General features: G+C 46.3%; 1 protein-coding gene across 1 annotated transcript in view; it reads right to left on the bottom strand.

The window, feature by feature from the left end:
* Positions 1-5,588: 5,588 nt before the first annotated feature.
* Positions 5,589-16,530, bottom strand: part of tkv (serine/threonine receptor kinase thickveins) — a 111,511-nt gene continuing 100,569 nt past the window's right edge. The window contains exon 11 of the mRNA XM_084588957.1: positions 5,589-7,676. Coding sequence (XP_084445083.1) covers positions 7,527-7,676 — 150 coding nt within the window. The 3' untranslated portion in view covers positions 5,589-7,526. The remainder of the gene's footprint in view (positions 7,677-16,530) is intronic.

Consider the following 16,530-nt stretch of genomic DNA (forward strand, 5'->3'; position numbering starts at 1 on the left):
ATTAAATAAGATATCCCAGTTTACCAGTTAGCCCTTCCACTACACCAGTGACTGCAGTTTTACATTTTGCAACTTTCGTCTTACCCACAATGTTGAACGCACCAAAATACTAGAACAACTGTTAAACTCTTGGGGAATTAGGTGTGGCATTTATCTAGAGTTGCAACGCAATGTGTTCAAAAAGAACTCAGCAACTAGAAACAGTACCACTGTGTGGCAGTCACAAATATAAATGAAGTGTGTGCTGCTGCTAAGAAGTAATTGTCCAAACGAGACATGGACAAAGAAGAGGCAAAAGACACACACAAACCCAGTGTGTGTGCCTCTTTTCTGTCCGCGTCTCATTTGTGCAATTCCTTTTTTTGCAATTATTATGTACCAACTAGCCTGACAGTGTCTATTGTGCTCCTGCCTTTCTGACGCTAGTAGAATCTCTTTACAGTAAAGTCACTGGGACCAGGAATAATCTTTACTATATACCAGGGTCAGTACTATATCAGCGGTTGGTGATAACATGGTCCTTTGCCATTTGGTAAGTTGCCATTTGGCAACTAAATGGCTACCTACTGAACACGTCTCATTATTTAATGAAAAGAAACACTCTCAAATGCCTTCCATCTTTCTCTTATCATCTCTTCGTCCCATTTTCTCAGTTATAAGATTTTTTGTTTACACCTTGTGGACGTACTTCTTAGGCATGAGGGCAACGTGGCTATGAGTTTGACTTCATATGAAAGCCAAAGCATTGCATGAACACAGCGTCATCTTCTGCTGTTTCTGTCAATAAGAAGGCAATAGATGAGACATGCACGTGGCAGTCGAGTGCTGCAAAACCGCACATGCTGCTCCTCCAGCTCTTGCCACTGCTACCTCGTGCTGCTTTGTGCTGTGAATGTTCGGTCGTTTCTTCCCTTCCTTATTTCTCACTGCACTCCTTTACTTTCTAAACGGATCACGCCACCTTCTTTCCATGCTTGTAGACAGCTTTAATTTTCTTTTGTTTCCTATGCACTGCATGCTTTCCCTCCCGGCTCCAAGGCCTTCGTAATGTTGGCTTCTCCTGAATGCTGCTAAGCCTGGTGGTAAAGCCATTTAAAAGGACACTCGGTGTTATTTTTGTTTTCAAATACAAAAAATTATTTTCCTCGCGATTTTAGGTAGTGCGTGGACGGCGATGTCATACTGTGGGAGTCGTCGCTGACCCAGGCGCACTTTACTATAACTGATTTTTACCAAAAATATACTTACTATAAAGGGAGGAAAATGTACAGCTATCTATGGAGGATGAACTGGGACCTCAGTTTCACTTTACTATATCCGAGTTTACTATAGTGGGGTTGTACGCTTGCATACACCAATTTGCCCTCAAATGCTCTTAAGCTGACACAATGAGTACACATAATAAGGACTTAACACTTCACCGTCTATGCATCTATTTATCACGGTGTAGTGAAATATTAAGACTGTCTTGAATTTAAGATTTTGGAGGCTGTAAGCAGTTTCTTCTGCCTCTGTTTTTTCCAATCTAAAAAGCTACTTAACTACTTTGGCTGTGCAGCTGGATGATGCCTTCGAATCCCAAATAATGGTGAAGGAGGAATAGAAAAAGGCTTTGTTTCACTAAAGAGATCTCATAGCACAAGACCATAAAAAGCAGGTAATTAAATAGTGCAAAAAAAAAACAATTCCTAGGCAATGAAAGAGTGTTTGAACTTGCATTTGTAAGTAACACGTTCCAGGGCATCAAGCAAGTGAACCACTAGAGATCTGAGAAAATTTCTGATTCTTTTAGACTCAAGTCCCCCCTACCTTAAGTGCCCACCTTACTTCCTCTCGAGACAGACCACACAGCGCCAACAGTTACTTTTCGAGCGAATGAGCTGTATATGCCACCATGAAATATATGAAATACACAGATGTAACTTAAAATGTATACAAACAACACACTGTGCAACATAGTACCTAGAGAGCTATAATGCACACACCTGTTGCTGCATTATGTTTGGTAGACAAACACGTTGCTAAGGGGATCCATAACCGCCTATTAACTGCAGAAGCAAGCTTGCCTTGGCCACAGCTCATTACAGACCTATTACTGGCACCGCTACATTTACTTTATGCATTCTTTTAATGTTTCACAAGGGCTAAAGAAATGTGATGCAAATCTTTCACTTTAAAGACAAAGTCCGAGAAAAACCTGGCGTTCGGAATTCACACAAATGGTGGTGCGTTAAAAAATCTTGTCAGAAATGCAAAGCAGCAGTGACTGGAATGAAGGGACTTTGAACAAATAATAGGTGTTCACTCCTATTTGTAGGTAACACAAATATTTCTCAGCTACAATAAGACCCCCATTATTCAATTTCAGTTAATTTGAAATTCTAGATATGTTTTATGTCACATGCTCCAGGTGTTTTATTTAAGGCATGGTCGAACTGGAGGCAGCCAGTACATGTGCTCCTCATTCTTAACCCAGCTCTGGTGCACAGCACAGGTGCTCAGCCCAAGCAGCGTCACAGTGTGTTTTGAGACATGTTAACTGTGTGCAACGTCAGCCTGCGCAATTTCTTAGCGTGGTGTACCGTGGATGGTGGGTTTGAATAACTGGCATCTCCGCATTTAAAGAAAAAGTCAATTTGTGTCTGCACCTGTTCTGCTGAAGGAAGCCTGAATTGCATGCAGATTGCCCGGCTAGCTCGTGCTGGCAGCTGCCTGCTCGAACGAGTGGTCGGAAGCGTAACAGCATACTTAGGAATCCAAAACTATCGGAAAGTTCAGAGCTCGGTTTGTTGCTAGTGGGTCGAGTCACACGGAACCGTAGAAGGCAGGGCTCTCCATTGGCTTCCACCTACTGTCAGTGTAATTGCATCATTGTGTTTATTGCTTTACGCGTTCGCGATAGCACCCATGCCTTATGCAATTTGGATCCTGAAAACAACTCAAAACAAAGTGCGGCAGCAATGCTCAGCAAGAGCTATGAGATGGAGTGGTCTACTTTTATGTGGCAATATATTTCCTTGCTTCCAATTCCAAAGCTACTCAGGCTATGAGAGAAGCCATAGTGGAGAGCTCAGGAAATTTCTACCACCAGGGGTTCATTAACGCGCCCCAAGATCGTACAGCACATGGGCGCCTCACTTTTCGCCTCCATTGACAAGTAGTCGCCATGGCTGGGATTCGATCCCACATCCTTGGGCACAGCAGTCGAGCGCCCTGACCACAGTGCCCCTGCAGCGGGGCATGTGGCGATATATGGCAATCACAAAATATGTTTAATAACTAATAAAGGTAATGCACTCCAGCAATTCAGGTTTTTGTCAGGGTCCATTTTTTTTTCTGCACTTAGTTAATTCAAAAAAGCAGTCAATTTGAATATTTTTCGCAGTCCTGGTGGCTTCGAATTCAAGAGGTTTTGCTGTACATTTACACCTCTGGCTAAAGGCGACTGCTGCAATATTTCCTTGCCTGACACTAGCAAAAGTGCAAGGGTTGAAAAAGGGTTGAAGTTCACAAGTGCGAGGTGCCGGGCTAGGTGGTACTGCAACCTTAAAAACAGCACAAGGAACAACACGGAGACACACAGGAGAAAAGATGGACACAGGCACTGATTAACAACTGACTAACAGTTGTTAGTTAGCGCTTGTGTGCGCCTCTTCTCCTGTGTGTCTTCGTGTTGTTCCTTGTGCTGTTTTTAAGAATTGAACAGAGGCTCAGTAGATGCAGCCACAAACCAGCACTGCAGTGCTACTAGACCCACAATGAGTGAAATTGGCTACTAGCAACTTAACATTTTGTTTAAAGGGTTCAAATTGCAAGGCAAGTGCACATGAATACACTTCTGATAAAGACTGACATGGGCCCAAGGAAGTGCTTTCAATAGTAGTATGAAGACTTGAAAGGTGCCGAATGTCGAGTTAAACGGTTTCAATTCCAGCATGCTATGTATGCATTTAGCCCCATTCCTGCCCCACAAACATCTCAGAAAGAAGCAAATTATCTCACGGACTACACCTTCCACTATCCAAGGTGTTATAATATGCGAGTGAACTGTTCTGTAAGTAGATTCCGCATTTTGTGCCTCTTGGTGGTCAATAAAGGATACATACAGTGCATGTACTGACATCTGACAGACACACACTTCTGCACAGCATTTGTGCCGCCAATCTTGTCATATTTGTGCTTTTTCCCAGTCGAAGCAAAGATATAGGCTTGTATGTCCCTCCCTCCCTCCTTCCCCCCTCTCTCTCTCTCTCACACACACACACACACACACACACACACACACACACACACACACACACACACACACACACACACACACACACACACACACACACACACACACACACACACACACACACACACACACACACACACACACGCGCGCGCGCGCGCGCGCGCATGCACACACGCACACACACACACGCACACACACACACACGCATGCATGCACACACACGCATGCACACACACATGGGGCCTAGCCTTGAGACAGCCTCATTTTCACTTCCTGCTGTTATAGGAAGTGAAATTTTAAACCTACTTGCATTAAGCAAAAATTCCAACACATTTTACCTAACACTTGTGCACTGCTGAATGCCTGACCATGAACTATCTTGGCAGCTAGTGCACAGAAAATTAAACCAGGCCCACTCATGTTGAACCCCGCATTCAGCGTTATTCTCTATACTGACCTGCCACATTAACTGCATTCTGATGGCGGTGAAATACAAAAACGACCGTATGCTACACCACATCAGCATGTGTTGAAGAACCTCCCTATCAAATGGCAGAAGTTTTGCCATGAGAATATCAAGTGAGAGGATACGGGTGCGGTACACTAGTCTCAGGCTTCGCTTCTTGACCCAAGCACATTTGATTTGCTGGACGATGCGCAGGGCCTGCAACATCACTTCTGCTTTTCAGCACTGGGCCGGTATAATGTGACGATTCTATTCCAATTTCACCCCATTCTAGTTTTTCCTGCTTGACCAATGCCATGCCCCCTGTTCGAATAATGTAGTGAAAAATGAAAAATGATACACTTAGAATATAAATGTTATTGTATTAACCTGGCCTGGCAAGCATATACGTGGGTGCAGAAGCACTCCCAATGACCAGGTTAAATTAATGCTTGGGCTTAGCACTGAAACGAGTAATAAATGTTTGCTTTCAAAAAAGGGAGTTATTCACATGCCAAAAAATACACTGCCCTAAGAAGCTTTCTCTTCTGCATGCCCTGGTTTGTTCAGGAGTGATCAGCAGTAGCCAAGTCTCCTGTGCTGCACCCTTCGACACTTTTATGTAACTTGTGCCTGCTGCGGCAATGCTAAACAAAGACACGATTGATTTAAATGACACACAGTAGCTCCTTTTCACTGCCAACATACGCAACTTCTAACTGAAAGGGCTTTATGTACAAGAGACAGCCATAGAACAACATTAAAGCAGCTTTTTTGTGATTCCGGACTCCACTGATGTCAGCTTACTTGCTGTAAAATAGGTGCTTGGACATATTATGTGTACCTGACCCTTATCAGCTCTGAATGCATTGACCCCTGGTAGCATTTGTGGCACTGTTCTGCTGCTAAAAAAAAAAAAAAAAAGGCTAACAAACAAACACAAGAACATGCAATATATTTGTGCGTTAATAGAAAAAGAAAAGGAGAATGGCAGAAAATTATCCAAGCTCTAACAAAAAAAAGAGACATTCTGGCCCTGCTACAGCAGGGGGGAAATCATAGTGTGTGCTCTATGCTCAATGTGAAGTGGGCCGTCCAATCATCAGGCACCACCGTATCAATTTCATTTGGTTGCTTCCTCAGACTAGGCTCACACTATGAGAAGAACATTTCTTGCACCTGGTCGACTCTACGAATTTCCCCTACCATTCCAGGTTTTTCCCCTTATAACCCTATGCAACAACCCCTCAATGATTTTTCACAAGCACCAAACTAGCCATACATGCAGCAATCAGTTGTAAAGTGAACACAAAATGTTTTCCCCTTTATACAATACAGGGAGCTAGAAAATGGCTGATATTTGTTCAAATCTATTTCAAGAGTGAAAAAAGTAAACCAAACAATATACAACAACATATTATCCTGTTAAGTGCTGCTGCTATGTGCTTAGTTATGAATTCATTGATGAATGCTCTTAATCTATCGCTCTTCAGTATATGTAAAAAGAAAGCATCGATGATGTTCATAAAAATATGCAACCCTCTTTCAACATATTTTCTCCAGGCAAAAAATGCCCCTGGAAAAATGCGGTGCACCCATCTTGAAACGCTTACATCATTTAAAATAGAGACAAGGCAATTCTGAACATGTGCGCTAGACAAGCAAAGAGCTACACAGTGGGCTCCACATAAATGGAACAAGAAGAGAACACAAGCTGCAAGCCAATCGACACAACTGTTGTGACCTCAGTAAACCAGAAGACAAAAGAGTTCATTAAATGCAAGCACAAAAAAACAATGGCGATGGAAAAATAAAGAGATGAAATCTGAAAGATGAGTGCTACACTAAACAGTTCTAAGAAAAACAAACAAAAAAAAAAACAACAAAGCCACACAAAACCAGGGTAGACAATAACAACAACAAAAAAAGGCTGTATAAAATGGCACTATAAATGAGCAGAGCCCCAACAAGGTCTGCGTAAAAACAGGGTACATCTTCGTCATCAGTTCCTCGCAATTTGCACCTCTTGATAGCAACAAACAACTTAATAATTCAGTAGCAAATGCCACTCAAAGAGGACCCTCTAGCTAATGACGCTGATTGGTCATCACTGCTAATCTATTTAAATGTGGTAATCTATTACATCTCAAAGCTGTCATCCTGGCGTGTGCAAGGGGTTAAGCATTGTCATGAGAGTCTGTCAACACCACTGGTTAGAGAACCTCCTTTGAGGAGCATTTGCTGCTTCATTTTCGAGTTGCATGTGACTATAGTAAGGAATAGCTAGCATCTCGGCATACTCAAGAGAGATAAATATACCCACAGCTAGCTCTTTCTGCCCTACAGGCAGGCACAGAGGCATACACATGCAAACAAAAGCAACCACTGCTGTAACCAAACCAAAATACATGAAGAGACGATGCTAGGTGAAAGAAGTGTGGTCACAACCGCGGACCGGCAGCTGTTGCGCCATTATCTTCTGTCTTTGTAAGCCACTGTGTAGCTACAGAAACAATGAAGAGGGGGGCTAGGGGCTGCATTACTTCCCTAATGCAAGTACTGCAGATCACGTCCGACTGCTACTCAAAAGAACAGCCTTTTACGGGGTCCCTTCACGTTACGAAGGGAGACGACTGCAAACAGCAGCTACAGAGGCGCACTCCTCAGATGAACCAGTCTACAAAAATTGCACTATGCAAAGACTGGGGCGTAAAAGCTGAGCCCGCTCAACATCTGACAGCGGTAGCAGAAAGCAACGTGATCTGTAGCTTCGCCGTCACTTTGCGGTGCTCCTAGGTCTGCACTTTGGACTACCTCTGCCCTCCGAAAGGACTGACTGAAGTGTCACACCATCTTCCCTACCATCTTCCCCCCAATTGAGTTGTTTTCCACCAGCAGCCTAGCCAGTGACTTCTTAACACGCAGGGCTGTTAGTCTCACACCAGGCCTCTGGTGCCAGCATTCCTGCATGAGCTTTGACAGGCACTGTGTTACCTGCACAAAAGAAACACACCGTACCCACTATAGCTACTGAATTCGAAAAGCAAAACTGACCCCATTTTCTTACATATAAACTCCACCAAAATTGGAAAAAAAAAAAAATATATAGAAATGCTTAGAAAGTGTGTGTATGTGCGTGCATGCATGCGGGGGGTTGTGGTGAGCGGGGCCAGCTACACGGCAATGCGTGCGTGCAGCCTTCAATGCAGATTCCACCATCCCCGTTACCCACACGCGTTAAGCTGATGAGCCAACAAAGGGCACAGCTAAATCCACATCCATGAACTGCTTGTTTTACAACACCGCAGTGGTCACGCTTGCAGCATAGTTTCTTAAAGCGCGGTTTCAAAGTTATTTTGCACAGTTCTGTGAAGTGTTTTAATTGATGCAGTTTATCGGCAGTGTCGAAAACAGAACTGCTCCATAATGGCAAGTGTCTCTGCACCTGCTTTCAGTGAGCAGTGTGGTAGAGCTGGAGCTTCACATGTGGCGTCGCAGATGAAGTTTCACCGCACAAATAGCAAACGGCACGTGACGGGCACGAAGAGTTTTAGCATGCTAGAAGTAGTGCCATGTGGATGGATGCAAGGGAAGCATGCATTTGTACTGCTGTGGCATGACTGACGCCTTCTAAAAAAAAGACAAAGCAATTATCATTCTTAATGGCGTGGTGATCACTGCAGCCAATAACAGCTGTCACACAAGCTGGCAACAAAGCCCTGAAAATGAAACCCTGCGGCCGGGGACTCTGCCGGCCTGTCTATGCCTGCCTATGTGCCTACTGCCGCATGCATGGCAGTAAGGTGCAGGAAACAATGTTATATGCAATTCAAGCTTGTCAAAAAGGTTGTACCTCAATGTGATGCCACTTGCAAGCCTGGCCAAATTAACCAACAACGGCCGTAGGGCGCCCAAATAAATGCGTTTCAGACGTCACTGACAAATGGGTGCTTGGCGGGACTCTGGTGGCAGTCCGAATTATCAAATTAGCACTAGTCGAATCAACGAGGTTATACTGCCCTCTTGTGAGAGTGGCAGTGAAGCCTTGGAGGACAGCAGTGGCAGCATTGTGGCTGTTTTGAAACAAATTTGTTTTGTAAACAAAAATGTGATCACTGTGTGCACAGTTTTAACTGCCTTGTCATATTTCCTTCAAGTAAGTGTGCGGGCAATATACAAAGGATATTTTTTATTTATTTTTGGGGGTTCGAATTTGGGTGAGTGGGTTATGTGCGAGAAAATACAGTAACTAAGTCACAGTTATTCAGATTTCTGCAGTACCCTCAATTTCCCCATCATCTCAGAGACTTAACATTCACAGTTAAAATCTCATTCACAAAGCCCCTAATATAACATCTTTTCATCATTTAAGGTGTCTTATGTAAATTAAAAATTTCAGGTGCCTTATGCAAATTAAACTATGTCACCTACAAAAAAATTTTGATGAAAAAGAGTGTTTCCAATGGAATGCCCCAGAGCCCCAAGTAAATAAATTTATCAACAAAATGGCCTTTTAAGCTAACTGGCAACCCAAATTTTTCAACCCAGTGAAACTGAATTCAACCTTGTTAAAGCACTTGAGGAGAAAGTTGGAAGATAGCTGAAATGTTAAGGGCCACTGCAAGAAATAGCTGCATATGAAATTGGCAAACAAAACTACACTTCTAATGCCATGCTCTTATAAAGGCCAGTCACAAATTAAGCAGATATACTAAGTCGAACCTCGCTATAACGAACACGGATATAGCGAATTATTGGATAAAACTAACTAAAATAAAAGTCTGGTTGGTCTATGCTTTATTTCTATTGAAGTTTTTTTCTGTATAACGAAACGAAAAATTCAAAATTTAACGTTAGATTGGTTATAACGAAGCCGTTTGTTTTTCATTAAAACGGCAAAAAATGCGTAAAGGAGCTAGAAAAAACATCAAGAAACGCAATTTTTCAATCGATCGAATCGCCCGCCGAAGGAGTGTGTTTAAATCGCCCGCGCGTTTGCGTGCCGCGTCATCTAGCAGCAGCAACAAAAACTAACGCCAACGGTTTATGGCCTCCGAGATCACAATATCGAGCACGGTGATCTTGGAGGTCATGAACAGCCATGGCCGGACTGGAGCCAACACCCCCTAGACTAAGAGAAGTTTAGGTGGTGCTGTCCGAGCGCCGTCACCGTTCGAGTCTGGCCATGGGTTGACAGGCATATGACTGGCATGTCATCACCATTGCTTCGTCCTGCCGTCCCTCTGCCACTGCAGCCGACCCGTGCGCGCGCGCTGCGCTCCCCAAGTCCGTTGGCGCCGTTGCGAAAATTGTGCACGGAATCAACATCCATTCTTGAGATTAATTTTTGCTCTCCAACACCGAACGGAAGGCGAGATTTCATGTTTACACAGTCAAACTCGGATATATCGAACCCGGATAATTCGAATTTTGGTTATATTGAACTCGCGGAATATCCCCTTGAAAATCCAATGTAAAAGTACAGGAAAGCTGCGTCGTATATTGAACTCAATTTCACCGGTCGTGCGATATATAGAATTCCGCACAACGCACTGGTGCGCCTTTCGCAAAGACGACCGCATCACCTTCGGTTCGGGCGCTTGCCGCGTGACTTTTGCAAGCCGCGCGCGGAAGGAATGAGAGGGCACAGCTCGGCAACGGCTTGTCAGCGCCGCGCCCTTTCCCCGAAGACGCGCGCATCTATGGTGATCATTTGCCACGCGCCAGCACGCGACGTTTTAAGCCATGCGCGTGAAGGAAACGAGAGGTAATCAATGCAGCCGTGGTGTTCGGGAGAGGGGAAAAGCGTGATAGAGCGAAGCGCAAGGGTGTGCCCATTCTTCTGCCGAGCTTTATTTCCCCTTCCTCTATTTCGCGGTCTTCACTTGGTCTTCGTTTGCAGAAGCACGCACTACGCATGCGCGGACAAGCCAGCTCGGCCCGTGGCAGACGCTTTTAACGCGATAGCGTTAAGGGCCCCGTATCGCAGAAAAGTCGGTGTCGTCGGCGGCGGCCGCTGTCCCGCGTTGGCCGTGAGCGAAAAATCCCAGAAGCATTTATAAATAAAAACGAATAGAAAAATACCACCGACCTGAGGAATCGAACGTGGGCCTGCGGGGTCACGCTAACCACTCCTCCACGTCAGCTAGATGGTTTGAAATGGACATATTGATTGCGGTGTTGTCTCAGAAACGTCCCTTTAAAGGCCCGTTTACACTAGGCCGATCTACGTCGGTCGACCATCGCCAGTGGAGTTTTTTGCGTGGTCGTCGTGCTTGTCACACGGCGCCGATGGCCGACCGACGGAGATGTTGGTCGGCCGACGCCGAGAGCGAAGCGATCGGGCTGCCGTCGGCCGATTTCTTAGTCACACTACGACGACGCGATGCCTCACTGCCCGCGCCGACCAATAGCAGTCGCTGCCTTCACCTCGCCCCGCCCACAGCAGCGTCTCCCGTCTGCTGCAGACCCCGGCGCTACTGATTTCGATACCTGCTTCTCGCTTTTTACCACTTGTTCACCAAATAGTGCACGCATTCGCTAAATGAATACTTCATGATAATAGTAAACGCTTTGCCATTTCCCGTGTGGGCGAGAAATTTTACCGAGAATGTGCCGATGACGACGAGTGTCATCGCTGCTGCAGTTTACATCTGTGTGCATACACACACGCTGCTCGTTTTCATGGCAAAACAACCGCTTACCGGGCTCTACTTAACTCGGGTATGTTCTCTTCTCGCACTACGGCTACACATTACGCATTTACGCAAAGGGATCACTCCGCAAGAACCGTCGATGAGGCGATATACCGCATGAGAAATATTTGGGATTTGGTTGTTGACATCGCACGAGAGCGGCGCTTCCTGCTAATTGTATTTGTTTTATACGATGCCATCAATGCTCGATTGTGATTCCTTTTAACCGGAAATATGTTTGGCAACCATTTGCACGAATTAAAACGGTGTTATTTGTGTCCCACGAGTGCCGCCGACTACTACCAGCCGCCCTCAACATTGCTCGGCAGACCGGGTTACGCCGGCGCTTACCGCTTTCTGTACCGGCGTCCTGTGATAAAAGCAAACGTCGGTTTTTGGTCACTATAACCAAACCTACCCTCGGTGACCGTTTCCACTAGTTAAAACACGATAATTTACTCTACACGATTGTCGAAATCACACGATTCCTGCGGGCTCGCTAGGCCTACTCGCCTTCGACGGGGCCGGCGTCGACTCATGTTCAACGAAAAAAGCACTCCCGCGAGTGTCGAAGTGCGATAATATGAACCGCCATCCTCCCTTGCCTATATTTTAGCATGTATATGACGCAGGGAAGCGCAGCCATGCACAGTACGTTGTTTGTCGGACTTTCATTTTCGCTTGCTCGACGATCTGCCGAGGACTGATCGGGCGACCATCAGCCGATACGTTTCGTCGGCGTCGCTGGTCTGGGAACTTGTCACACTACGACGACAGGCGGTCGTTGGTCGTGCTGGCGTCGTTGTCGGCCTAGTGGGACTGACTGGTGCATCAACGACAGGATCGGCCGACCGACCCGCCGACCACCGACGTCGGCGTCGCGTCGGCCTAGTGTAAACGGGCCTTTAGAGAAGTGTATTGTGGCGTATAATAATTATGAGCATGTGAATTACAGAGTTACAGAACACGCAGTTAAGCGAGTGGCAAATTACTTTTCCGTTGTACTTCCTCTTCGCTTGGCGTGCACTTAGCGCCATCATGCGTGTGGCGCACGGAATAAGATATACAGGGCATGGCCTCCGAGATCTTTATTGCGCCGGTTCGAATCGGCAACTATGTTGCCGACGAACTACGACTGCAACTTGAGGCCCGTGCGTTTAGGCAAGGTGGCTGGTAGCGCTTCTACGTCCCGGAAGGATTAATAAATAAAAATGAGTAACTTTGGACAAGTTAACGAGTGTTGTATCATGTGAACTACGTCTTTGTGTCACTCAAAAGCGCAACAAGCAAATGAGTAGACGGTGCGAATGGGGCGCGATAACGCTATCGCATTCTATTCCTAAAGGCGAAGCTTAAACGTCCTCCAAATATTTCCAGTGTGTGTTGTGAACTAGGGAGCCTACATTGTGAACGCTCTGCGCGCGGCGGCTGACGCGGGATGCGCTTCTCGTGTCGTCATGCTGAACGTGCGCTGAGAACATGGAGGAAGGAAAAACTAGGGGGGAGCACGCGGCAATATCCGTGAAGCCTAGTCATAAAAAATAAAAGGGAGCGAGTCGGCCTCTACGTATTAGACCACGTTACGGTGACCACGTGATAGCGTGCGGTCATATCTACTACCACGCGCATGCGCGAATCGGCGCCGCGCGCGCAGCCATGGAGGAAGAAAAAACTAGGAGGGAGCGCCGCGGCGCAAAAGTGAAGCCTAGTCATAAAAATATAATGGAAATAATCATGAGAAATTAGCCGTCACGTGATATTAGAGTCCCTAGAAGTATTTGCTAGTCTGCCCTCCGAGCGGGGTTCCCTACGGAACCGGCTGGCCGCTTCCCGGATGAAAGCGCAGGGGGCGCTGCACGCATTTGGTGTGGTCGCGTGTACGTCGTGCTGTGGCGGTTGTGCCGTACACCACGTGCACTTCTTTTCGCCCGCGAGCCGTAATGCGCGCAAATTAGCTAGCATGTGTGCAAGTATGCCTTTTTTATGGATGTGTGATCGCGTCATGTCCAGAAAACGGGGTAAGCGTGATAGCACGTGTTTCTTGCCCGGGTGCAAGAGCGGGTAGCGCTCGTGCAAGATGAAATGCTCTCTCTTCAGGACACCGAAAGACGCAGGGAAGAGGCAAGAGTGGGATTGCAACATCAAGCGCGGCGACAAAGGCAATAACATTGTTTATTGCCTCAGCTAGGGCATAAAGGAATATGTAAAACGAAAATTAAAAGGCGTAATAAATGGAAGAAAATAGGTTGGCTGTGTTCTATAAAGTTCAAGAGAGAACGATGATAAGGCCCTGCCGATATTGTCGGTTTCAGTGCCGGGCAAACCCACAAGGGGTGAATATCTTTCTCATTATTTTGTGAGTTGCAGACAGGAAATCCTGGACGTTGATATAAATATCGGTATATATAAATATCGGAGGATCCGGATCGGGGTTGCCCTCAAATTAATGTGACACGAACAAGCTAGTATCGACGTTTGTGAGTGACACTTCAAACCCTGCTTTATTGGGCGAAGTTTTAAGACAGGTAAAGGTAATTGAGATTCCCCGGGATGTTACGCAACTCACGAAGAATGCCATCTCAACGCTGTTTTCTGACACTCCAAAATACTTGTTGAAACCCCTGCCTCTCAAGAGAAAGGAGCGCAACTTGTACGAGCAAAAACAGTCGGCAGGGAGACCTGCAGAGAAAGAAAAAGAGCGCACTGATTCTGAAGCATCAGTGGAGCCAGTTGAAGAATACAGCGGTGGTGGATCGTGTGAAGCGAGCCTGCTCCAGGAATGCAGAAAGCTGCATGCCACCGCCACAGGGGACAAATGTCGATCTTTCTGATGTTGAGCAATTAAAATTCGCATAGTGCCACTCAAGCGAGGACGAATCTCCGGACGTAATCTACGCAAATCGGCGAGTTCTGTTCCATCGCAGTGATACAGGTGAAGCTGCCATGAATGCTGCTGCGTGCATTCGAGGAAACAAAGTCAAGGAGATAGCTGTAAAGTCGACAGAAGAGGTAATTAATCTTCTTCAGAACATTGCGAAACTCAGCTTGTGTCCTGGCAGTGAATTGAAGCCTATTACCAAGACCTTTCCCTCCTACAATGGGCGTTACTTTGCGACGAACTGTACCATTATTTCTGATGCAGCATGCATATAGCCTGCAAATACTTGCGAAAGTGAACTCAGAACACTCTGTCAAGAAGAAGAAAAATTAAGAAACAGACTTCTAAGTCTCGAGCAGTTTGTCGTACGAAGGACAAGGTGGCAAAGCTGGTAAAAGCTCCAGGTAAAATGAAAATGAACACCTTTCAAGGACAGAGTTTGAAAGAAGTGTTAGTGCCCTTCCTCTCAACTAACAGCTGGCTGTTAAAAAATGTTTTAGAGGTGGCAAAACGCAAGTCAACAAAAGTGATGGCATACTCTGATGAGTGGCTACTAGGCTTCCTAAGCATCAAAGAATGCCTATCAGCAGTTTGCCTGAAGCGCGGTGCGATTTGAAGGGCTCGGGTTCCCATCTTGCGTGCTTTAATTGCGCATGCATCCGAAAGTTTCTAGTTCTACATACGTGTTATAACTTAGCTAAACGTCCGAAGAAGTTAAGATGAAACTATAGCGTGAATGAAAACGCCGGCGACAGCGCTCTGTTGCTTGCACACATGGTCCTTGGAGCCTAGAATGTGCATCTAGTATAGTCCTCCATGCAAGCGCAATAATTTACACAAAATCCTCAGAAGTGTTCATTACAATACGGCACCGCGGTAGCTTCAGCAGGATAATAGGGTATAAAAAGCAGCTTCGTTTCTACATCGGCTCAGGAGCATGCGCGCAAAACTTCGCTCACGGAAAAAAAAAACAAAGAAAAAAAAAACTCGTATCCTTGGTTATGCCAACAACTCGGCTGTGAATTCAATATTACGACTAAACTGAAATCAAAGACTAAAGAGCAGCATCGCATGTAAAAGGCACCTGAGCATGCAGCGAATGCATTTCGAAGCGCACGGGCGCGCGCGTCGTCTGCTCCGTCGGCAGTGGCACTCCGCTTCACCGCAGCGCCACCGCAGCGATCATTCAGCGGCCGCCTCCGTCGCGGCCGGCGGACGAGAGACTAGCAACATTTCTAGGGACCCTAGTTACAGTGAACTAGAAAGCGTACTCGCTAGAATATTAGGGAGTTTTAGAATAGGGGGACCCAAGGCTTGGGGCCCCCAAGGAAATAGCGTGCGGCGGCGCAATGTGCTAGCCGAGCGGCGAGTTTTAGAATAGGGGTTTTCCCGACGCAGCGGAGCCGGGCTTGCGTTCGTCGATTGCAGCGCCACAACGGTAAACCAAGAAAAAGCATTTAAATATATAAGAGCCAACAACGCTATTTTGTTAATCAAAAAGTGCCACTATTGCACAAAACTATATTAAAACTACTAGTTATACAAACTGTTTTTGTCATACAAGACGAAATCGGCCAATTGTCAATCCAGGCCGAGGCCGGGAAAACTCATTTGAACCTTCCGCGCTTTCCGCCGTCTGGTCCCCATGGCAACCGAACGAGGCGAACTCGCTAGGCCTAGCAGCTCGGTAAATCCGGAAGCAATCAGAAAATATAGGGCGTTTTATTGCTAAACTTTGGTGGTGCGGGCATCATGAGACATAGCATAATCTTTGTTGGCCTTTCGTTTGCCATGAACGCGTGACACCATGGAGCGGTGACGACGAATGTGTGCCGAGGCGAGCGGCCGCCGCTTGGCCGGTCGCCGCCATGTTGCCGTAACCCAAGCGATGCGGCGAACGCTATTTCCGAAAAATAGGGGCCGCCCCTAGCGTTAACCCAAGACCCCAAGCGCGCCTTACGTTCTGCGCATGCGCATTTCGACGCCCCAAGCTCCTTGGGGGCCCCAAAGCTTGGGGCCCCCTATTCTAAAACTCTCTAATAGGGAGTTTTAGAATAGGGGGACCCAAGGCTTGGGGCCCCCAAGGAAATAGCGTGCGGCAGCGCAACGTGCTAGCCGAGCGGCGAGTTTTAGAATAGGGGTTTTCCCGACGCAGCGGAGCCGGGCTTGCGTTCGTCGATTGCAGCGCCACAACGGTAAACCAAGAAAAAGCATTTAAATGTATAAGAGCCAACAACGCTATTTTGTATATAAAAAAGTGCTACTATTGCACAAA

The sequence above is a fragment of the Amblyomma maculatum genome, chromosome 1 (assembly GCF_055883805.1).
Source record: "Amblyomma maculatum isolate TAMU_Amacu chromosome 1, ASM5588380v1, whole genome shotgun sequence".
Classification (NCBI taxonomy): domain Eukaryota; kingdom Metazoa; phylum Arthropoda; class Arachnida; order Ixodida; family Ixodidae; genus Amblyomma; species Amblyomma maculatum.